The 25,421-nt window shown below is 37.3% G+C and overlaps 1 protein-coding gene and 1 long non-coding RNA gene across 2 annotated transcripts; one reads left to right on the forward strand and one right to left on the reverse strand.

The window, feature by feature from the left end:
* The first annotated feature begins 361 nt into the window (after positions 1 to 361).
* P3H4 (prolyl 3-hydroxylase family member 4 (inactive)) lies at positions 362 to 23,543 on the forward strand. Its single transcript, XM_026720512.2, has 8 exons — positions 362 to 1,031; positions 14,846 to 14,995; positions 16,429 to 16,600; positions 17,529 to 17,657; positions 18,339 to 18,484; positions 19,469 to 19,552; positions 21,153 to 21,297; positions 21,712 to 23,543. The coding sequence occupies exons 1-8, from the start codon at positions 453 to 455 to the stop codon at positions 21,723 to 21,725; spliced, it is 1,419 nt and encodes a 472-aa protein (XP_026576297.1). The 5' UTR covers positions 362 to 452; the 3' UTR covers positions 21,726 to 23,543.
* LOC148124155 (uncharacterized) lies at positions 23,360 to 24,561 on the reverse strand. Its single transcript, XR_015739932.1, has 2 exons — positions 24,417 to 24,561; positions 23,360 to 23,744 (listed from the first exon to the last, which is right to left on the reverse strand). It is a non-coding gene; the product is annotated as an uncharacterized LOC148124155 (long non-coding RNA).
* Between the last annotated feature and the right edge of the window lie 860 nt (positions 24,562 to 25,421).

Consider the following 25,421-nt stretch of genomic DNA (forward strand, 5'->3'; position numbering starts at 1 on the left):
TTTTGTTTTCTGTCATTGTTTCTATCTTGCAGGTGACTTGCTCCAGTTTTATATTTTAACTGTTTTATTGTATTTTGATTTTTTTTTAAAAAAGAGATACTTTTAATACATTTTGTGTGTCTTTCCTGAAGCCTGAAGAAAATTGGGGGGTTGCACTTTGGTTTGGCTCATTATGAAGCCAAATAATCATCACATTGCCTCGTTTTACCGATAGAATTAAAAACAAACAAATCAGGCGTTTTTTCAACTTTAAAAGGAAAGAATTCCTGGAAGGCCCCCCCCCCACTTTTTTTTTTTAAAAATGTAGGAACTATATCAGGGCGCGCTTAAGACCCTGCGGAATCCAAATCTGTCTGTCCCGTCTGCCTTCCCCCTGCTTCCCAGAGACTCCTGATGGGCCTCCAAGTAGCTGGTCTGGTCAGGGGAAGAGAGTCGCCGGCCGCAGAGTCGGCATGGAGCGGAGACGATGGCTGGCTCTCCTACTCTTAATAGCGTCGGCGCCAAGAGTGGGCGCGCAATACGAAAAATACAGCTTCCGCGGCTTTCCAGAAGCTGAGCTGATGCCTCTGCAGAGCGCATACGCCTATGCGTTAGAGCAGTACGAGGGCGAAAACTGGAGGGAGAGTATCCGCTACTTGGAGGCGAGTTTGCGCCTTCACCGCTTGCTCCAGGACAGCGAGGCGCACTGCCATAAGGAATGCGCGGGGAGCGAAAAGTTAGGCACCGGCCCACTTTTTACAGAGCTTGCCAAGGGCAGCCCGTCTCCTTCGGAGCTGCTTCTGAAAAGCGACTCTTTTGCAGAGCTTGAAGGCAGCGCGGGATGCGGCGAAAATGCTTCAGGGGTCACGCCCGGCGAGGGTCTCCAAGACCAGGAGATGGAATACTTCGGGCTCGTCCTCCAGCGGGCCTCCTGCCTGCGGAGATGTAAGAGCAACCTTCCTGTCTTTCAGCTCACCTACCCGCCGACCGAGACTTTGCGAGACTTTCAGCGGCGCACTCCTTACCAATACCTTCACTACGCGCTTTTCAAGGTGAGCATGGGATTAGGTAGGGAGCGCGCGCTTCGGGGCGCGTAATGCAGAAGCTTTGCACCATTAAGTATGGACGGTTCCAATTAAGCGTTTGCTTAGTTCTTGATGATTCTGTAGGAGGAGCTTAATCGATGTCTGGCATTTGGTTTCGCTTAACGACCATAATTGGAACAGGCAACTTAGTAACTGAGCATCGTTAAGACATAATAACGTGATTGCGGTGGGCTTGCAACCTTGTCCCGGTTAAGCAGGACAGTCTCATGAGGGTGACTTGCAATTTTACTGCCGGTTCTCCATTGACTAGCTGTCAGAAGATGGCTGTAAAGTGTGCAAGGGGCAGTCATGGGACTGAGGAGAGCTGCCATGACTAAAATGCTTTCTGGTTGCAAAGCGCCCAAATCTCCCATCATGTGATTGTGGGAATGCTGAGAGAATCATAAAAGTGAAGACAAATGGTAAGGTTACTTTTTCAAGATCATCTTAATTCAAATAATTGCTAAAAGAGAACGTTGTTAAGTGAGGATTGCTGTCCTAGAGTCATTTAAGAATAGACCAAAGTACTCCTGGAGCAGGAAAGTTCGTTTTCTATCTTATTGACTGACTACAGGTAGTCCTCAACTTAACAAACACAGTTGGGCCCAAAATTTATATTGTTATATGAGACAGTTGTGAAATGAGTTTTGCCCCATTTTATGACCTTTCTTGCCACAGTTAAGTGAATCACTGCAGTTGATAAGTAAACCAGTTGTTAAATGAATCTGGCTTCCCCATTGACTTTGTTTGTCAGAAGGACGCAAAGGGGATCACATGACCTTGAGACATCAAAAGGTCATAACTATAAACCAATTTCCAAGCATCTGAATTTTGATCACATGATCATAGGGATGCTGCAAATGTTGTAACTGTGAAAAATGGTCATAGGTCACATTTTTCAGTGCAATTGTAACTTTGAATGGTTGTTAAACAAACTGTTGTAAGTCAAAGGGTACCTATAGTAGGTTTTGTGCATATGTATTTGTGTGTGTGTGTGTGTGTGTGTAAGGTGTTTCCATTTATCAAGTATTAAAACGGATGTGTGTAGCAAAGAATAATATTGCTATTAATATTATTGTTTCATCCTTTTGGAAATAAAGCACTGCTACTATGGGGTTTGTACCCCTTGAGCAGGACTCATTTCCATTTGCTGTTTCTTTGAATGGCTTTATTTAAGGCAAATCTCCTTGGAGGTGACCAGTTGTGGCATAACCATATCAGAAAGATGACAGGTTAGTCAGGCCTAATTTAGGTAATTGATTTTAATTTATTCCATCTCCGTATTCTAACAGTAGACATCAATGCCAGTGGGAGAATTTAAGTGCTCATTCAATTAGGCCAAGACCACATTCTGGTACTCACACTGGCCAACAATTTGGGAAGTTAAATTCCTTAATGCAAATCGATGCACCAGTGGAAGAGAAGGCAGAATCCTCCTTTCCTCTCTGGCCAAATGCAGCACTGAAATCATGATTGTGTGCTCCCAAAATTTGGCATTTAACTTTAAAAATTCTGGAACATTATTGTTTGCCCAAAGTAGATAAGTTCAGTCATAGAATGAACAGAAGGCATGTCTGGGGAGGCTGTATGTGGTGCTCAGCTTTAGAAATCTGCAGGACTCATCGCAAAAAGTTTTGTTACCTCAGACAGATCAGAAACGAAATTCAGGGGCTGGTGGGAATAAAGTTGATGTATTAAATAGGTTCTTATCTCTTAAAAAATAATGCAAAATGATGCAATAGTTCTGATTTCCACAATGTAATCAGTAAAAACATGAACTCCATTTAATATGTAGGATTCACCCTGTCTGAGTACTGAAAGGGGGAAAAAAGCACTAATCACTTTTTCTTCCTTTTTTTGCATACATTTTTTTTCTTTTTGTTGTTGTTAGGGTTGAATGTATGCTTTTGTTTGTTTTAGTATTTTGTATTTTTTATGATAAAATACTAATATGAGAAATAAAAATTATGAACTCCAAGGAGCTAAGGTTTATTCTGACTTAACAGTGAGTGCTCTGTTGTCAATGCACAAAAGCCTGCATATGAATATTAAGCATTATTCCATATTAACCAACCCATTTGGCAGCTCCCTTTCAGCCATTACATTAGCCAAAGTCTCAGTTTGTTTTTAGCATACATTTTTCCTCACGTAGATCTCTTCTAACTCCCTGATCCTTCCAAAATACATGTTTTTATAGAGGGATGATCATGAAACATGTAAATTCTCCATATTGAACAGCCTTCCCTTTGACAGCATGCTTTCCAAATGAAACTAAAAACTTCACTGGAATTGAGGATCCATATTGGGGGTGGGTAGCAGAAGTGTCATGCTTATGTCATCCCAGGATTTTTTTCCTTGTTGGGTTTGAAGCCCTTTCCTTTGGCTCTATGAAACAGAGTGAAGTCATTTTCTTCTTGTCACTTTCTAGCTTCTTGTGTAGCTACATTTGCCAGTCAAAAAAAGTGTTTCTTTTTTTTTGCCTTTGCTTTTTTACATTGTGGTTCTTTCTGATTTTGAAGAGCTCTGGCCCTTTAAATCTGGAGGGAGCAGAAGCTTCTGGTCTTTTCAGTTTCCTCTTCCTCTGTTCTCTCTCTCTCTTTTTCTCTTTCTCTTTCTCTCTCTTTCTTTCTCTCTGTCCCTCCCTCTCTCTGCCTCCTTTCCTGATGCAGGAGTTCTTCTATAACAAAAGTATTTAATGCCACGTCTCTCTGGTTCACAGATCCCTGACTTTCTCAAGTGGGCAAAGAGAGTATGAACGAATGAGTTTCAGTACTCATTTGACCCCTCCCTCCCTCCCTCTTTGGCAAGTTAATTGATTTACTCTTTTTCTTAGCAGAAAGTCATGTGACAGGTACCACAACGGTTACATAGTACTTTGGTATTAAATGCACATGAGGCAGGTTTCTCCAAGGAAGAAACTGTCAAATGAAAATAGCTTTTATGTGCAAAGCAATGAACACCAATCTCTTTATGCATGTTGGATTGCTTGTTTGTTAGTTTTTCCCATTCAAGTTCTTCATTCATATTCATAGTAACGTGAGGTTATGGAGAATTCCATCTTTCTTTTATAATGTTTATTATTCTTTTCTATCATGGATAGTAATTTCTGTGTACTTATATGAATCAAATTCTGTGATCTGTAAATTTTGTTTTGTACCTAGATGCACCTAGATGTGGCTATTTCATCATTATCTATGTTTGTGTTTACAAGTTTGTGCCAATATTATTTGTATACCACCTTTATTATTATTTTTACAAATAACTCAAGGCGGCAAACATATTCAACACAATTTCCTCCTGTTTTCTCCACAACAACATCCTGTGAGGTGAGTTGGACCGAAAGAAAGTGACTGGCTGAAAGTCATCTAGCTGGTTTTAATGGCTAAGACAATACTTTAACTCCCAGTCTTTGCTTTCTGGTCTCAGGCCTTAATGACTATCGTATTTTTTGCAGTATAAGATGCACTCCCCCACCCCCCAAAAATGGGTAGAAATGTTTGTGCGTCTTATAGAGCAAACGTTGCCAGAGCCCTGCCCACCCACCAGCCCCCAGCCTTCGACTTTTCGGCTTTCGTGCACCCCGTTTTCAGTCTCTGCGCATCCTGTTTTCAGCCCGTTTCCGGAGGTGGATATCGCCGCCAATCGCCGCCATCTATCACCACCACTGCCGAACCCCACCAATCACCGCTGCCTTTCATCACTGCCAAATGGCAGTGGCAATGAACGGCAATGATGGGTGGCAGCGATCAGTGGCGATCCCTGCTGCCTGGAACAGGCCGAAATGGGACATGCGGAGGCCAAAAATGGGTTGCCCAGAAGCCGGAAATGAGGTGCGTGGAGGCCAAAAAGGAGAAAATGGTTCAGACTTCTACTTTGAATGGTGTGGAAGTAGGAATGGATTTCCAGAGGAAGAAAATAAAAATTGTACACTACAAAAACCAGGAGCACTACTCAGGTGACCCTGAGGGCACAGAGAAACCTCCAAGTGCTTCAACGACCCTAAAAGGATGCAAATGATCAGCTGTCTGCAAGGAATAGAAATCCTTCCATTCCCCACTATCCTGTCAGAGCTGAAGAAACTTCTTGAATGAAAAGCGAAATGTCTTCAAAGAAAAAACAAGAAGGTCCAGTTGCCTCCTGAAAGAGTACCTTTGGGTCTAAACGTGTTATACTTGCACAAAATTTATTTTGGGCATTCTTAATATTTATATGTCAGTGGGCATTGACTGATATCCATAGAAGAAAGTTATTGATGTTTAAATTAGTTTGAATATCAAATTATCAGACAAGGAAAGATTCTTCTCTAAACCACAGAGAATTTATATTTTAAAAGAAAATGAGGCATTCTCCCTTCCATCATTTTGTCTTGAATTGCTATGACTCCCACTCAAGTTTAATATGCAAATAGTTTATATATTTATAGTATATTACTATAAACTATACATTTAAAGAGTTCTGAAATGTGTGATACCTTGCCTTTCTCTGTGTAAAACACACACTGCTCCCTTTTGGGATAAACATTCAAATTGCTTCAAGGCAGTAAGAATTACTAGGCAAAACAATTTAAAGACATGAGATAAGAAAAGAAAAATACAGCTAAATTTACTTTACACTAACACATTAATTATATCTTCCAAGTTTTCTTATTTTCCCAAACTATCCTTGCTTCTATCATGCCTATCTATCACTTCAAATGTTGCCTTTTGCTCTTTAAACTTATTTCCTTCTTTCATTAATTCAGGCTTTTTACAATTTATTCCATTCGACATGTCAATCTTCCATATTTATTTATCTTTTATTAAGTGTATTTCTATACCACAACAATAAATAAAAACTGATGACTTACATAGGAGGCAATGAAACACATGAAATGATTAATAAAGTTTTTCAGTGATTAAGTGTATCATCTTTCAGCGAAATACAGCACCTCTCAATGGGAGTATGATTTGTTGTCAAAACATACGATTATTGACCCATGTAGACAAGCTCTTTGTCTAGGTTAATTCCATTTCAGTTTGCTCTGTTGTAAACATACAGCGGGGTCCTAATGATCAGCTATGAATGATAGCGCTATAGGTTCTTCACTTGGAACATCTTAGCCATTATCTTAAAAAGAGTTCATTTATTTTATTTAGTTATATCCTGATTGTATTTTTTATTATTTTTGCAAATAATCAAGACACCAAACATATCCAACACACATGTCTCCTCTTATTTGCTCTGCAACACAAACCCTGGGATGTAAATTGGGTTGAGAGTATGACTGGCAGTCACCTACCTGGTTTTCATAGCTTGAACCTGTGACCTCCTCCTATTTAGCCTAATGCCTTAATCTCTAGGCCAGACTAACACTCAGTTAGGTGAGGCTCTCAGATAAGAATCTTGTAAGAAGGGGGAAATACGTGATTTTGGCATTGACTTCCCCTCTCTTCTGCTACTCTAGATTCTGGTCCTAATCCTAGTCAACAATAGCCATCCCATATGAAACTATTTTGAGTATTAAATACTAATAACAGCCTTCATTCACATTATATTCTCAATCATTCTTCCATCCTTTTGCAATAAATGCTCTCAGTTTTACTAACTGGTTGTCTATGTTATGGTTGGGAAAGCTAAAATAATATGCTGAGAGTTTCATGTTTAATTTACATTCTTTGTTAACAGCAAACTGCACTTCTGCAATAACTTAGCTTGTCACAGTCAAACCACATATTGATATTAATAATATCAAAAAATGATATTAATGCTTTAAAAAAGTTCCTTTCAATGTTTATGGTATGAAGTTTTAAATTATCAGATAATGCTCTTGTACATATAGCCATCTTATTGAAAGTGTCATAAAACAACATTTTGAAGTGCAGCCCCAAAAGAGCACATTGCAGCTAGATAGATGTCTGCCAGGGGCATATATTAGTGTGCCAGGTTTATATACTGTAGTCATCATCAAATGTATCTTTAATTGTCATGTACCATCTATCATGGACTTGGTCAGTCAAAGCTTTCATGTAATGTTCTTTGTAAAATAGAATGAATAGATTACGTTACCAGCCTTAATAGTAACTCTGCCACATATAGTGTTCCTAGTAGTTGTAAGGACAAAGCTGATATATTTGGGCACATTTTGGCCAGTATGTATTAAGCACTATCAAAACTCAATCTTACCGAATGCATGCTCATACTATTCTGTGCAAGCCAGGATCTTTAATTTATAAATTGTCTAGCAAGCCAACACACATGTCCTACAAGCCAGAGGTACAAACACCATGCTGATACACATTCAAAATTTAAAGTAGATTTCTATGGACTTCATGAATATCAGCCAACATGTCTATTAAAATAGTGTGAATTGAAGCCTCAAAAATCTGGAAACACTATGTTAAACAATGCTGACTTAGTTTATGAATATATAGAAATCCCTTGTTTCATATTTTTTGATAAAATTTCCATACATTCATATAAATAAATATATGAGCACATTTTGCAATATGCAAAGGGGGAATTGTCTCCCTTATTTCTCCAAAGCTATGTTTTAATACTGACTCATTGTGATAAAAGGTTAATTTATTTGGCTTTCTTGGCATGTTCATAATTTGTTGAATGCACATAAGGATGAATTGGGGGGGGGATGGGCAGACGAATACAAGATAGAGAAAGGTGCTTAAAATATATTGAAGACATTTTAAAGCACTTGAAACAATACAGAAGAACATTTTTTTAAAAAGACTTAGAGGGAAGAAAAGGAAATAAAATATTTAATTTAAAAAACTGGTAAACTCATTTTACCTTTAAACATCCTGATGCCCAGGTTTATCTTAGAAAAGTAGTACTTTCAGCCATACCCTGAAGTTAGTATCTTTTACTCAAACTTTGACTCATGATAGATTGCTGCATGACAGTCCTATAGTGCTTTAGAGCAGTGGTCGCCAACCAGTGAGCAGGGAACCACTAGTAGACTGCAAGAAAATTTTGGTGGTCCGCAAAGAAATGACATCCCTAAAGCATCCCCCAAAGCAATTAATCCAGGCTGCTCGGAACGCAAGGCTTGCATTGCTTGCATTGCAAACAACATGAAGTAGTGAGGGGAGCGGGGAACTTGCCCCACGCTTCTTGCCTGCCCACCAAACTGCTTCTTTCCACTTCTTTCTTCTGCTTTTGGCTGCACACAAGAAAAGCAGCAAAATTCTTTCTCTCCCGCAAACTCCGCCAGAAATGAGTCCTTGGGATGCGTGACAAGTCTCACGAAGACTCATTTCTGGTGGAGTTTGGGGGAGAGAAAGAAAAACTTATGCTGCTTCTGCTGCTTTCCTTTCATGAAGCCAAAAGAGTCCCCCCCCCTCTCCCGCTCCCTCCCCCTAAAAACGGAGCTGTGATCCCAAATAAAGAATGACTGATTGATAGGTAAACGAGGTGGAGAATTTTCCTGCAGACTTTTTGGGGGATTTTCCCAGGGTCTCTAGTCCGTGGGATTTTAAATTATGAGTTTGGTGCTCTCTGAGGTCCAAAAGGTTGGCGCCCCCTGAGTTAGAGGAGGAATTGAAGCCATGATTATAGAAGAGTGATTTAAAAGGAAGTATCATATGTTTCTCATATATTCCATCACTTTTGGCATATGACCCCATTATTGTCAAGAAATCCATATATATATCCATGTATAACTAGGACTTTAGTAGAAAGGAAAAGATCGTCAAGGAAGGACTAATGTGCACGTTCAGTGTTTATAAAACCTTTCCCAGTCTCCCTGAATGGTTGAAGGAAAACAGGTCAGCAGATAGAAGGCTGCTTCTATGCTCTGCCATCCTGAGGACAGTAGTTTCTTTCTTCGCCTGAAGCAGATGAGATCCTTCCAGACACAAGCCTTCTCTTCCGCAAAGAGCATAGCACCCTGAAATTCTAAACGATGATGACTGAAACAGACATTGGTGGGGGCTGGAGAAGCTTTACTGATGAGATAATTCATCAGAGGCAAATATTTCTCCAACATGTCTAGGATAGGCTGCAAAGCAAACTTTGGTAGCAGACGCTTTCAGTCATAGACAGTTTGACTCATGATACTGCCTCAGGAGGTCTCAGTGTTACTCAGGGAGAAACAAGTAGGCTGATGAAAAAGCCAGAGTATCAGGATGGCTCCTGGAACATACTGCACTTTATTACTATTACATACCGAATTTTATATTCTGAGAATCTCCGTTTTCCCCCATTTATTTTTCAAAGGAAGGAGGCAGTACGTTTCTTATGATCACTTTATTCCAGTGTCCTTTAAAAAAAATAAATCACTATTCATCCTTCTTCACTAACTTGTTTATTCAAGCTAGTTCAAAGGTTTAATTACACCCCATTTAATTAACAGGGAGTGCATAATAGATGCCAATCTTATTCTTCTGGTCTTAGCAGACCTCTTAGGAATGACCTCCAGGAAAGTTGCCGAAGTCTGTTTGATCAACATTGCTGTATGCCACAAAACAGTCTACAGATAGTCCACGATTTATGTATCTTTTCTTTTATGTACACTGAGAGCATTTGCACCAAGACAAATTCCTTGTGTGTCCAATCACACTTGGCCAATAAAGAATTCTATCTATTCTATCTTACAACAGTTCATTTAGTGAATATTCGAAATTACAATGAGACTGAAAAAAGTGACATGACTATTTTTCACATTTACAACTGTTGCAGCATCTCCCATGGTCACATGATGAAAATTCAGACAATTAGCAAGTGACTCATATTTATGATTGTTGCAGAATCCCGAAGTCACAATGGTCCCTTTGTGACTTTCTGAAAACAAAACCATGGGGAAAATAGACTTACTTAAAAACTGTGTGACTAACTTAACAACTACAGTCATTCACTAAACAAGTGTGGCAAGAATGGGTTGTAAAATGGGACAAAATTCACTGAACTATCTTGCTTAGTAACAGAAATTTTGGGTTCAGTTGTGGTCATAAGTTAAGGAGTACCTGTAGCCTAGTTTTCCCCTATTTTCCATCTATTTTCTATGGTATATATACTATTCTAGTTCAACAGAACTCCTACAGCCCCTGCAGATAAAATTGTAAAATGTTGATTCCATGGAAATGTTGTGCCAACTTATTCCTGTTTATTTTCCAGCAGCTATCATTTAGAACTCTTTGAAACTTAGTCATAATTTAATTTAGTTTATGCAAAATGAATAAAAAGAGTATCTGCAAACATCATAAAATTATACTGAAGTAGATTTGTTACATAAGATTTTTCAATACTTTAATACTTTTTTTTTTTCCAATTCTATAGTGGCCCATTTGAAACAATTGACTCTGGGCAATGAACATAAAGCAATTAGAAACAATTGTGATATGGTACAAAAATAAATATATATGGCAACCAACAAGAATTGTCTAAATATCAATATAGCTAGGAAACAGGTTCTTCCTACACTTTGGACCCCAGACCAGGGCACAAAACCAGATGTTTAAGATCTTGCCAACAGGATCAGGGTCATCTTCAGTTCTGAAGGGAGAATGTCCACAGGACAAGGGCTATAGGAGAGAAGCCACTTCTCCTAGTCCCTCCAGCCAATATTCCTTGTAACTGAATACATTCTATATATTCTATGAGCTTTGAAAAACTGCAAATACAAGCAGTAATACACTTTTCACCACTGTAGTATAAACCATATCAGTATAATAAGGAATTATAGTAACTTCTGTTCAAACCCTGGAAGATCCATTGTTATTTAATAGATCATTAAAACATTAGCATATTAAGACATTAATATTTAATAGATCATTAAAACATTAGCATATTTATGTGTAACATGGATTTTGAGTGTGATGCAAGCCCATATATAGAAGCATAACCCCCAAATGGTTTTCAGATTGCATTAAAGTCTGTGCCAGATTGAAAATGAAGTTACTTTGGATTAAGGGTGTGTCCCCAACCCTCAGGCCATGGCATATTTGGAACCGGGCCGCGGAAGTGGTACATGAACATGTGCATGCAGCTCCACTTGTAAGAGTAGCAGGTGAACGTGCATGTGCGCAAGTCCATTTGTGCAAGGGGCAGGCACACATGCACACTACTTGTGCAAATGGAGCTCTGTGTGATCACCGCTGCTTATGCGGAACCATCCCCTCTCTCCCCCTGTCTGTCCGCAAAGCCAGAAACATTGGAAACTGCTGGATTAAGGCCTACTCCCATAAACTTAATTAGCTATTCATCTGCAAAGGAATTATGCATACTTTCCAATAAGAAGCACAAAATGTACTTGTGGCAGTAACCACATATAAAATGCATTTGACATATATGTTATACTTTGTTCAGCAACATTTAATTAAGAAATAAGCTAGAAAGGAAACTCAGCTCTTAGAATTTGTTTCTATATCATTTTCTCAAACTGTTGTGTTTTTCAAATTTGCCACAGTATATGAAAAAGCAATATAAGCTGATAGTTCCATTTTGCATTTTCATGTTAGTGATCAATACTAAATATATCAGCAGAAAAATATAATACTTTTATGAAAGTAAATATTTAGTATAAATTTAATATTTTCTCCCTTTGAAAGTCTCACCGTTGCATATCAATTATTGTGTTTAAATTCTATTTATTAAATTATAAATTATGTGGTATTAAATTCTATAAATAAAAGTAAAATAAATAGTTCTTTACTGTTTTCTGTTATTGAGTAGTTCACCAACAACTTATAAAGTTCAATAAATGCTCCAAATTTTGTGTTATAAGATTTTCAGATTCAGTCAAATCTCTTAAATGTTCCAATTTTTTAATTAATTCTTTGGAAGGTGTTGGAACCAGATAGTTATGACTAGCCTGAAGAGAAAATAATTTCATCTTCATTTTGTCAGTAATTAAATATTGCAAAGTTTGTCATCTTTCCACTGAGTCAAATTTCCTCTTTATGAAAATAAATACTTAGTCCTAAAGTTAAATGCTTTAAGTTTCTATTTTTTTTCCTATATTTATTCCAGATGATCAATGGGCTGCTTATTGTATAATCTCATATGAACTAACTGTCTGTTTTTGTCTGTATCAATCCTCAGTTATTTGTGCAAATTATTTGGGAGATCTGCTTTCTCAGTAGAAATAAATTAACAGTAAAGTGATACAATCCAATTTGTAATTTTGATTAAGTACGTAATATAATTTGAAATTCAGAACTACCGGGCCACTTTGTACTTTTATTACCTGCATTATGTAAAGTCTGTTAATTGTTTCTGCCAGTCACATATTTTATATTTTAATTGGAGTCATTTGGAAGAGAAAATCTTTAAATAAATCTTTATTATTATTCAGATTTTTGGCTGAGTAAGTGTAATGTCAACTGCATATAGTTTTATTTATGTTCTTGCTGATTTAGTTCCTGAAATTTTGTGAATTTTTATTTTCTTTATGCATCGTCTTTGCCAATAACTACGGATAAGAATAAAAAAAAGAAAAAGAGGACAACCTTATCTTCACTAGGATATATTTTTGTAATATACCTTCCCCGCATTTCCTTGGCTTTTTATTGTTCATAAATACTCTGTATCCATATGAAAAAAAGATCTATAATTCATTTTCTTCAGAATCGTAAGAATGAAAGACTGATTCCAAATTATCAAAAGCTTTCTTCACATTAAGTAAAATTATTGTTGCCTTTCAATATATTTCTAATGGAATATGTTATGCATCTCTTTGGAACAATTCCAATCTGACCAAGATGTACCAATTCAATTAAAATGTCATTTTTTTTTTCTCTCTTAGCAAGCATTGCTATAAAGTATATCTACATTTAATGGATTTAATGTATGAAGGACTGAATGGGTCCCTCTTTGTAGATCAGAGGAATGAAATGTTCTTTCCTTTATCATATTGCTGTATCTAATTTATTGCCTGGGTTACTGATTTATCAAAATGTATTGACAATTCTTGTGGTATCTTATAGAGATGCCATCAGGTTCTAAAGCTTTGTTCAGTTTCATTTTTTGTATCGTTTGATTTCATCTTCTGTTGTACAATTAGATTTATTGTATTAGTCTGTTAATTTCATGCTCTTCAATCTTTTCAGATGCCTGTAATTCAATTCTAATTATTTTAGAATTGTGTTCAGCATTTGTTATTGGATGAAAGTAAATGTAAATACTTTACTAAGTTTGTTTTCAATAATTTGCGGTACATTATTCTTACCCATTTATTTATTGTAAATAATGTTATTTCTTATTTTATCAATGTTTTAATTGGTTCTGAGAGACTAAATAGCTCCTTCTTTTTGAGTCCAACATTCCAATATTATAGTACAGTTCAAAGAAGAAAAGTGTTCCCTCCTTATTTCTCTTTATCAGGGGTATCAAATTCAATGCCCGGAGGCCGGATCTGGCCCATTGGGTGATTAGAAACAGTGAAGGACCAGCCCGCAGTCCTCTGCCAGTGAAAATGGAGCTCAGGAGGGCCACGCTTGACCCTCCCAAGCTCTGTTTTCACTGGCAGAGGGTTGCAAGAGGCCGTCACAGCCGAAAATGAAGCTTGGGAGTCCATTTTTGCTGGCAGAGCGCTCATGTCATCACCAACGCCCCCGACACAAGTGATGTTGAGCTGGTCATACCCACCCCAGCCACACCCACCCTGGCTCCCAAAGGTCAAACCCAACCCTGATGCGTCCCTCAATTAAATCAAATTTGACACCCCTGCTCTATACTGTGGATTTACAGCATAGCTCCATTTTGTTCCATGCACTAGCCTTTTACTAAAAGTGAAAGTATTAAACTTAAGTTCCTCTGTCAATATTAATATTCCAGTCCTCTGTTCATACTGAACTGTCCCTTTATATTTCTTGTTTGGAATATTTTATTCAGAACTACATGGCATCTCCCAGCTGTTGATCCCACTGTAGACTTATAAGTTATTAGTGATACATGTCTATCTCACCACAATCAAAAGTCAAAATGATTGACATAACTTTGCATACATATCTCCAATTTTATTTTCTGATTACAGTTTCAGAGAAAAGGAGAATGGTCAGCTTGATGAATAAAAAGCCTTTTCTAAAATTGCACAAAGTGTGAGAGTCATTGATTAAATAACTTATCTCTAAATGAATGTTTGATAGTTGCAGGCAGCAGTCAAAAATGACCTATTTATCCAAGATATGGCTAATAGGCTGAGCTCAGTTTAATGGATCACACCTTATGAAAGCCTGGTCAACTTTTCAATCTTTAAACGTACAGTTGGCAGTGATGGAACCGTAAAATGAGAAACAAAATATTATCCATGCATTTCTTTTTATCCAGCAGCTCAAGGTAGTATTTTAGTGCTCTTTCCTCCCATTTTTCCCCACAATAATCCTGTTAACTGGCCCAAAGTAAACTTTCATGTCTGAACATGGAAAAAAATCTGAGTATCTTTGATACCCAGTCTAACACTAACTTTCTGACAAGTGTACCTTCATAGCTGTTGCAGTTATTAAAAGCAACTTAATATATATGTTTTAAGTACATTTTATTTAAGCAAGCTCCTCTAATCTCATTGGGATATTCAGACAAAGTGTATACTGGACTAACTAAGCCTAGATCATTTGATTGATTGATGAATTCACATGGCTCGCTGCTGAAATACTTGTGGTAACCAGTAGTGAATTTTTGTCCTGAATTAGGTTCCTGGAACTCAGAACAAATTCTTGCAATTAAAGTTATTTAACTCTAAACATATGCCTTTGCAACAGTTCTAGTGGAAACAAAAGAATAAAATAAGTTTCAGAAGCCTAAAGTCTACTTTGTCCTGCTTTCTAATTTTTTGTGATTTTTTTTTCCAGGCAAATAAGGTTGAGAAAGCTGTATCAGCTGCTCACACATTCCTACAGAAAAACCCCAAGCATGAGATGACTCAAAAGTACCTCAATTATTATAAAACTATGGTGGATGTAGATGAGTACCTTGTAGACTTGGAAGCACAACCATATGAGGTACTTATTTGGAATACTATGGAAAGAAAAAAATTTATCCCCAAAATGGGGCTACAGTTGAAAGCTTTAAAGAGTTGCTAATTTTGTAGTGCACACTTCAGAAGTCCAACCAGATAGTGATAGGTTAAAATTGTGGTGCCCTGCCATTTTTTTAGGTCAGTAAAATGCCTTCCAGCTATGGCCTTTGCCTACCAATTTAGTAGTAGTTGCGGGAAAGACCCTCAAATCATGACATGCTCTAGGAGTAATACCATTCCTTCATGCAATATCATCAGAGCTAGCAGAAAATATCGGTGAAGAAATAGTAATTGCACTTGCTTAGATTTAATTTCAGCTCCTTCCTACCTATCCATATACTTGGAACCTTCTGATACTGGAGTGAGAAAACAGCTGTATTGTCAAAGTGGGCCAGAGTGATGTTACCTCACCTAAACTAATGGATAACCAATCCCAAGTATTTCATGTTAGCATTAAAAAGTAATGGGGAGAGAATCAAGTTTTACATGGGCTCCACATGTAAGTCAGATAGGGTCAGCTTCTCTTCTGCAACCATCAACTAGAACTGGCTACAAAGGAAGGAGTGAAACTATTCAAACATAGTGCCTCCAATCCTCACAGATAATTTAGAGGGATTTCATGGTTGATAGTGTCAAAGGCAGCCAAGAAGTCTAATATGAGCCCACTTCCCAATAAGGCCATCAACCAACATCATAAATAGAGTTTCTTTCTTATGCTCAGTTCTGAACCCCAATTGAATAGGGGTTGGAGAATCCGCTTCTTCATTATATTCAATTATCTGAAGTTTTTTGGAGTTCAAAATGAAGTTTATATCAATCACCAAACAAAATCAACAAGAACCTGGGAAAGATAAGCCCAGTGAGTTTTGAACACAAAACAGATGATGTTGGAGGATTGCACTTTAATGCTCTTTCTTGTATGTTTTTTTTCCTTCTGCTACATGTATGAAAAATGTCATTTTAGAAATCTTTGTTTGCTAAATTGATGTCTTCCACTCTATATCAGCTTTCCTCAACTTGATGTCCTCCAGAAGAGCAGGATTTGCAACTACTGTTGTGGAAGTTGCAGTCACAATAAGCACAAGGTACCAAGTTGAGGAATGCTGCTCTAAATATTCAGGGATGAATTAATTGGATTTCATGTTGCTAATGATCAGTAGGAGGGAATAGTAATATTCATTGCCCGCTTTCCTGCAAATATTTATGACGGCTCCTGACTGTCCATGTGACCTATGAAGCAACCTTATGTAGCCTGCCAGCATTTTTAGAAAAAAAAAAATAAATTGCCTTTTTAGGTCAATTTAAGAAATGCAGGAACTAGAAAGAGGGAAAATATTAATTTAAATTTAAGAAGATTAAATACCTAAATAAGAACAAAATATACTCACCCTGTTAATTTCCATTTATTCTTTGCAGACGGTTTTTGTCAGAGCAGTGAAGCTTTACAATAGTGGAGATTTTAGGAGTAGCATTGCTGACATGGAGCATGCACTGTCCAAGTACTATGAGGCCTATGAAAATTGCCTAGCTGGCTGCGAGGGTAGCTATGAGGTCTCTGAATTTAAGGATTTCTATCCAGCCATAGCAGGTAAGGGCACCAGGGAGAGATCAGCCATCATACATACAGTATGCTGATCCACTATCCATTTTCTTGCTGATATAAAGTTCAAAATGTCAATTATGCAACATATATACAATTATTTCTCCTAATTTTTAATTGGTTTTGGGTGTAGCAAGGATTTTCACAGATGCAGGATTCATTATGGAGCTATTGCACAGAGTAAAAGAGATACTCTAGATCGAGAATGACTTCAAGTACTACAGCAGTATAAGTTCATTTGGATGCAGAGCAGTTCTGATGTAGTGATACACATTTTAAAATTCTGCATTGTTTGTTTTGACCTTTGTAATCATATCTGCAAAATTTCAAATACCATCTTATCCCACCTCACCTGTTGGTTTTTCAGAGAGGTACTTCTGAAATACTAATTCCCCCTTACCTAGCTCTAGCACCTCCTTCTGTAAATAAATCCAGCCTATATTCACTTCCAAAACAAGAGCCCTCATCAACTGTGTAAAAGAGAACAGTTAGTTGCATTGACTGACCCCAAAATGGGATAACTTCATAATGCCAACAAACCATCTGCAAATGCAATCTTTCCTTGTAAAATAGTGTCAGTATATGAATAGGCATAAATAATATAAAAAGAAAGAAAGTGGTTGCTTAGGCTATCTAGATGAAACGAAAATGTTAAGAATGGTAAAGTGGAGCCAAATTCAAAAATACATTAAAAATTTGCAAATACTGGAAGTAAGCGTAGAAAGATAATGCCAAAGGTGTTGGCACTGAAACGAAATTATGGCCATTTCTGTATGGAAGCCCTATTGAATACGCTGATCACGGAATCCACATAAATATGAACGGAACTGGGTTGCAAAAACTGTTTTTCTAAGTGATGATGGATTAGTGATTTAATTTTTAAAATTCTTTTCTTTATTTCTTTCTATGTCCCCAGATCGTTTTGTTGTTGTCCTGCAATGTAAAGTAGATTGTGAAGTTGACCTGACCCCAAATGTTGGTGGCTATTTTGTGGAGAAATTTGTGGCCACGATGTATCACTATCTTCAGTTTGCATATTACAAATGTGAGTTCTTGATTTGATTTGGAAGCCTTGATTCAAGGAGAGGATAGGATTTGAAGTAGTGCCGCCTTGTGGAGGCATAGGGTCAAAATCCACTGGTTTGAGATAGGACAGGACAGTAGATATTTTTCCACTTCCTCCTTTGTCTCCTATCCCCCACTCACAGAATTTCCAGTTGTTTTTTTTACTCATTGAACAATCTAATGTTGCCCATATCAAGAACAGAAAATCTAGTGTTTGGAATCTAAAAAGTTAGATTGCTTTTCCATCTGGCCTCATCTATGCTATCTGACAATGACACTTCAAAGTTTAAAACATGAGTTTTTCTAGTTGTACCTTAGGATAAGTCCTATTTTTTTAAGCTTGTAAAAAAAGTTCTCTTAGTGAAGTAAGGTCCCCTTTCCAAATTCAAAGCTCTGGATGGCCAAATAGTCCCTACCCGGAAATACAGAGAGAAATCGTTTTTCTTCTCTTTTAAGAAAGTGCAGTGACTTTTTTTGAATACATTGTGATTAAAAATTGATAAGATCAGTAGAGGTTAATATTGCTTTCAGGCCATATTTATAAAGACATACTGTTTTGGTGAGAAACTATTTTTCCTGATTTTTTTTCTTTCCTCCCTATTTTTCATGTTGTACTTAAGATGTATCTTCCCGCTAATTTGGCATATTATTCTCTGCACAGTGAATGATATTAAGAATGCAGTTCAGAGTGTAGCTAGCTACATGCTCTTTGATCCTGGAGATGAAGTCATGCAGCAAAATCTGGTTTATTATCGTTTCTATCGTGAACGCTGGCATCTGGAAGAGGAGGACTTCAACCCACGACCAGTAGGAACAGGAATGGTGGTTGGGTTAAGAATTACTACCTTGTTTTGGAGCACTGATATATTTTGGATGCAGTGCTTGTGGGGACCCTTTTACATCATCCCAGGGACAATGTGATTCTCTAGATTTTTTTTCCTGTTGATTATCAAAGGCACGGTGGGAGAACTAGTATCAATCTCCCCTCGCTCCTGAACTTGTAACAATTAACCTTCACGTCTAATTATTTGAGAATCTGTAAAAGAAATGCAATGGGGGCTGGGGAGGATGGGAGATTGAAGCATCGGGAGTCTGCAAAATGTTGGAAGGCCACAGAAATGGTGCATGTCACATTTTCTAGTTTCTGATATTGGAGGGGGGCTTGATGTCTTTGTTCCTTGAAGGGATAAAGCAAAGTAGATTGTCCACTATGGATTAGAGTAACCATTTTGGATAATTATTATATAGTGCTATTACTGTCTGTGGTTCTGATTGTAATAAAACAAGTCCCAAGAGAAGAAGGATACTAGAGGATGTAAGTGAGTGAAAACAGTTTGATTACTTAATTATTACTTAAGTGTGAAGAAGTTCAACAATTTGATCTTGAAATTTGAGGTAACTGACAGCAAACTTGATCTGCTAAGGCTTCTCATTTTTGTTCCATATTGATACCACTATAGTACCCAAATGGAAACTTTTGAAAGGAGGGGTGCATGTTAGATGCATTCCTAACTATTCAATTACTTTTTCCCTATGCAATGACCTCATTGCTCCCTGCAGCTTTACAATTGGAAGTGCCAGAGCCCTTAAACTACATGATTTGCAGCTGCAGTAATGTCCAGAACTATTCTAACTTGGAGGCTAGACAAGTGTTTGCATGCTTGTGTCTATTTGGTAGATTGTATCTTTCTTCAGATGGCACCAACACTGGCTTCAATTGTACAAAGTACAAATATTGTTTATTGTTCTCTCACCTGTTCTGTCTGATTGTTTTCTCTATGATATTCTTAGGAGGCCTTGCGTTATCATAACTGGACATCCACACAGAAGAAACTCTTGGAGTTTGCCAGGCAATATCTCCAGCCAGATGATGAGGTGAGAACTTGGGAAACAGAAATGTGATAAATTAAGAGCTAGCTTTTGTTTCCTTTAGTCCAACTTTGCCCTGTTAATTTACTTTGAGGATAATAAGTGCTAGATAAATCTGAAAAATGAAAGGGAAATGTTTCATTTTCAGATTTTCTCAGCTGGAAAGAAAAGATTTGGCTTGCCATCAAGATTTTACCAAGGCATTACCCATACCATTATTTTCAGGAATAAAACCTAGAAATTTGCAAATGATTATTTTTGAATGTTGGGTTCTGTACCAAATAGTCCATCTGAATTGCTCCATCTGCAGAAGATAGAATAGTTATTAATTACTTTTCATTGTACAATTTTCTTGGTTATGTATAGGATTTCTATATTCATAGTAACAGTATACTGTCTGGGTAGAATCTCTATATTCTCTATTGAATACCAATAGTAAGTCTTATACACACGGTAGTTATAACTATTATTCTCAATATCTATTCATCTTCACTTATGCTTGTTATGAATTTTACATTATTTGATTAGACCATCTGTTCAATTTTATCTGTAATCTATTAATAAGGCAGGACAAGAAGCAATGGGTGGAAACTAATCAAGGAGCGAAGCAACTAAGGAGAAATTTCCTGACAGTTAGAACAATTAATCAGTGGAACAACTTGCCTCCAGAAGTTGTGAATGCTCCAACAGTTAAACATTTTAAAAAGATGTTGGATAACCATTTGTCCGAAGTGGTGTAGGATTTCCGGTCTAGGTAGGGGGTTGGACTAGAAAACCTCCAAGGTCCCTTCCAACTCGGTTATTCTATTCTATTCTAATTAGTTGCAGGTGGTTAGTATATTCCAGCCAATTACCCTGATCATAACAGCTTTCACTTCATCCACTTTTTCCAACTCTGTATTGCCTTCCTCAGCCAGCAGGTGTCACTGTTACTTTTCCCCCCCTCCACTTTTGCTGCAAACAAAATGTCTCTGAATAAAAATATTTTCCAATAGTTTCCCAAAGTTCTTCAAGTCAAGGTGGTAATAAGAGTATAATCCAGAAATTTGAAACAATTTAATTTTCACAAAACTAACCAATCCAGTCTGTCCTTTATTTTTAAAATTAGTTCTGCCTGCAATTTCTTTTCTTTCTTTACCAAGTCTGATAGTAGCTCCAGGTCATTAGTCACCGCTATTTACCTCTGTTGAGTCCCACTTTCCAAATGGGATGTTTTAGGGAAAATTCCATGGCAAAAGTTAGAAGAATCCTTACCCGAACTGAACACACTGATACAACATCTTTCCTTTCTTCACTTCCGTCTCAGCTGTCTTCCCGGCTTTGGTTCAGCCATAATGGCTGTCTTCTTTTCTGCCAGTTCAAGGGGTTTTCTTCAGGTCAGTTGAGGAGATTGAGCTCTCCTCGCAACCACTGAAGCATCCTCTCTATCTTCATCACCCCTACTGAGTGACTTTCAGCCCCATAGAGTCTCCAGGCTTGAAGTAATCGTGGGACTTCATGGAGCTGCCACCCATCCACACCGCTTCACCGCGAGGTCAGCTGCCTTCCGGAATAGTCTGGGTTCTTGATTGCTTTGCTTCTGATTAGTTCTTTTATCCTGTTTCAGGGAGAGGTGGATGAAGGAGTTGACGGAGTAAAAAAATCTGCACTGCCATCTGATGCTGAGTTTGAAGACATTGGTGACTATGAAGAGGGTTTTTTGTCTGAATGGTGGCAGGAGCCTAGATCAAAAGGAGACAAAGGTGACGAAGGTAATTGACAACAGAACTGAAGGACTGATTGTTCATTCTTGCCTATATCTCTTACATTGGATTTTCATCCCTATTTGCTGTCTCATTTCTCCTGCATGTCTGTCTTTAGTTTGTTTATATTGAAGTGTATCTGTCTGAACTTTTGGCTGCAGGAGCTCTCTTCAGCCTTTTTTCACATTTGATCTATGCACAAGTACCGTTTGTTTCTCCTCTTGTTTTATTCCTCTTTCACTGCAAAGTTCTGTAGTTTGCAATTGATTATTGTGAATGCTGCATGGAACCTGCAGGAGGCAGCAGTGAGAAAATGGATTTTTTTTCCATTGATTTTCCTCTTGGTGGATAATCCTGGCACAAACTGTCCCTGTAGAAAGACTGCAAAAATGTATTTTAATCTCCTTTGTTGTTTGTTCACAGAGAGACTTGATTGAGTAATACGATTCCAATAACATCTGCAGGTGAAGGGGAGGCATTGTTGTTTTCTTGGACCTACGAAAGTAGACTTGGAACTGGCAAGATGAATTTTGACAGCATTCCAACATGTTCTGTGCCTTTTGACCTCACATTAATATCTCCAAAGACTGGGAAAATTCCATCAGCAGAACCTCTATGCAAAATATTTAGATCCACTTCCTCTTATGCAAATGGATGGGTAACAAAGAACAACTCTGGGTTAAACCAAAGGAACCTTCCCACTTTCTAGTGGAACCTCATTTCTAAAAAGTACTGTGAATGGGCTTGGAATAAAAATATCTCAACACAAAGAACTAAGAAGAAGCAAATGCTTCATTTATTTCTGGTTTAATATATTCTGCTTTGTGACCTCATATATGTTGAGAACCAAAGTTCTTACCCATTTATGAAAGGTAGCATGTGCATAACTGGATTTTCCGATATTCAGATTTATTAAATGCCCTGTTTGTCCAAAGGCAGGACAACTTCCCCTCTCAATCATTAACTTTTAAATGTGTGTATAGCAGAGAAGATATAATCTACCTGCAGTGTCAGGGATTATTTTAACTAAACTCAATTTACTGGGCTACAAACACAAAAGGGGCAACAACAATATAGATCCCTAGACAACGCACACAAACATTCACACTACAGTATTACTACTCACCATTAGTCCATTCTTCACCACTGCTACTCCTACTACTGCTATTCTAACTCCTATTCCCTGTGAATTCTGCTATTCCTTGTGAGTATTTCTTTTCCCTTCCCAACTTACCTTCATTTTCTGTTTTTCCTGTTACTGGAAAAAAGGCAGTGTAAATGTGTGTGAATGTATTTATGTGGTTCTGCATATGAGAGTGGTTTGTATGGAAAAAAATAGAATGGTCATCATATGCATATAGGAAATTAATGTTATATTATTTTACTTTACTAAAGTACTTACCAGTTTAACTGATAATTTATTTTGTAGTCCTAGCCTTAAATATCTTTAGAGCACCTTTTGATCTGTGTGTATACACACAAGCACAGTCACATGCTTTCACATGCAGGTGTATAGATGGATTGGAGACTGGCTGGATGGGGAAGAGAACTTTTGAAAAGTGTGTGTGTGTGTGTGTGTGTGTGTACTTTCCCTTTTGTGGCCAGGGAGCAAATCGTCCTAAATTAAAGATTAACTTCCTTTTAACTAAATAAAGTTCAAACAACTAAATCTTTTCTCTGAAACTAGGAGTCAGCAGATTTTATATCAGAAACATGAAAAGTGTGCATGCAGAAATATGGCTTGTTGAAGGAGAGCTCTGTACTTTTAGAGCTGGGGACATGTTCAGCTCAATAATTAGCTTTCAAGATGAGTTGCTTTAATGTCCTTTTTGTGCAAGTTTTTACTCCTGCCCTTCCCTTATCCATAAAACTTTACGTACGTCACTCATCTCACAAAACTGGGCAATAGTTCTTTGTACTGTTACATTTCTTTTTTAATGAGGATGAAAATACTTGCAGGACAGCTGCAAATCTTCTGACAGATCCCGGTCTTCCTTGTGTTCAACCTTGGCTTGGAGCTTTTAAAGAGTCACGTTCCCAAGATGGCTGATGTTCTGACATTTCCCCTACCCCATGTGTCTAACTGAAAACCTGCAGTTAATGGGCTATTCTTTAACTTTTCTGAAAGCAGTTTCATGATATTTTTTTACATTCAAGAGCTGCCTTTGTTTTTCAGTTAATTTAAATGTTTATTTTGTACAGATTTTTTTTATTAGTTGTAGTTATATTTTAATAAAATATAGTCTGTGTCTTCTGGATAAGTTTTTGCTGCTGTCATCCAAATTTCTTCCTTGATATATTGAGAAAGCATGTCTTTGTAATTCCCAAAAAAGGAACAGTTTCCTAGAAAAATAGAGGCGCTGTTGCCTGGAAAATTCTGGGTGCAGGTCTAGTAACATTTGGGGGATGTCAGTCTGCGGATTCATGATGAGAAAGGTGGCAAATAAATGTAATACCTGAAAACAGCAGAATAGAAGGGAAGGAATTGGAACAGATAACAAAATACAAAGACCTGCAAATAGAAATAAAACGATTGTGGCAAAAGAAAGCAAAGGTCATTACCAATAGTAATAGGCGCTTTGGGGTGCAATCTCCAAATAATTGGAGCACCACTTGGACACCATCGGCATTAACAAATTCACCACTAGTCGATTGCAAAAGGCAGTTTTATTCAGAACAGTTTACATCCTGCAATAATATCTGTAACACCATCTGCTTATTCCAGTTCCTTGGGAAGGAATAGAATAGAATAGAATAGAATAGAATAGAATAGAATAGAATAGAATAGAATAGAATAGAATTCTTTATTGGCCAAGTGGAATTTGTCTTGGTGCATATGCTCCCAGTCTACATAAAACAAAAGATACATTCGTCAAGAGTCAAGAATCATCAGGTACAACACTTAATAATAGTCAGGGTACAATAAGTAATCAAATCATACTAGGAAACAGTCAATAAAAATCATTAGGATACAAGCAACAAAGTTACAGTCATAAGTGGGAGGAGATGCCTGAAAGGAAGGGAAGATTAATAGTAATGCATAAAATAAAATATAAAAAAATAAAATACATTAAAAATATCATACTAGGAAACAATAAAAATTGTTAGGATACAAGCAACAAACTTACGGTTTGAGGAGGAGTGGGAGGAGATGGGACAAATATGTGGACAAAGTGCCAAATCCAGTCTGAATATCTGTTTGACTGCAATGAACCATAACAATTAATTGGATACGGAAACCTCAGGTGCAGTATATTTGAAACTTACTAGGAGAAAATCATTTGGCTACCTGCAATGTTAAAAATGGTATTGCTTTAATTGGTCAGTAATAATCTGCAGAATTTAGGTGGTCTCAGAACCCATCCTTAAGCAAAATGATAAAAAATTAGAAAAGGAAAGAAAAGCGCAACTGGTATTCATTCCAGTTTAATGTCTTTTCTCCTCTTTTTCTATGTATTTACCATTTTATTTGAAGAAATGTTCAGAAAAGCTTGAAAGGTTGCAATTACAAAATTATGGGTGCCATAATAAAAAGTGTTGTCCCAATGGGTTTGTGATTTTTGGATATTTTTTTAAACTCTTGATCAACACAATTACACTTGCTCTTTAATGTCTATCAATCATCCAGATCATGGTTGTTTCAAATGTGCTTTTTCCAAAAGGCAAATAGATTTTTTTGGCGGTGGGGTTCTATGAAAACTTTCATTTCTCATCCAAGAAGAACTGAAGAAGCGAAACATTTTCAAAGAAAAAGAGAAAAAAAGTAAAGACCAGTTGCCTTTTGGGAAAAGCACCGTTGTTGTTCTATAAATAAGTTCAACGTGAGAAACTGATCTATAAAAGTAGTAAATTATATATCCAATGCTATAGTTAGCTGACTGAATGTAGCTTAAATTAGTGAAATCAATGAAACTTGGCATTTAGTAATAACTTGTCTAGTTTCACTGAGGTTTTTCCTGTGACCAAGTCTGGATTCAGCCACAGTTTTTCTATTTACATCATAATATTTCTCAACAATACAGAAAATCTCTACATTCAGCCTTGAGTCACTAAGTGATAGATATAGAAAGCAGCAGGGATGGTTCCACATCTGATGAGCTCACTGATGTTCCCCTCCAATTTTATTGAATCAC

This window comes from Pseudonaja textilis, chromosome Z (assembly GCF_049901715.1).
Source record: "Pseudonaja textilis isolate UNSWEBS1 chromosome Z, rPseTex1.2, whole genome shotgun sequence".
Lineage (NCBI taxonomy): Eukaryota > Metazoa > Chordata > Lepidosauria > Squamata > Elapidae > Pseudonaja > Pseudonaja textilis.

Bases quoted from the DNA above. Each gene is read 5' to 3' on its own strand.
- P3H4 (XM_026720512.2), top strand. From the start codon at position 453: ATGGAGCGGAGACGATGGCTGGCTCTCCTACTCTTAATAGCGTCGGCG. The intron at 14,996-16,428 runs GTACTTATTTGG...TATTCTTTGCAG, and splicing joins TGGAAGCACAACCATATGAG to ACGGTTTTTGTCAGAGCAGT. The intron at 17,658-18,338 runs GTGAGTTCTTGA...TTCTCTGCACAG, and splicing joins TCAGTTTGCATATTACAAAT to TGAATGATATTAAGAATGCA.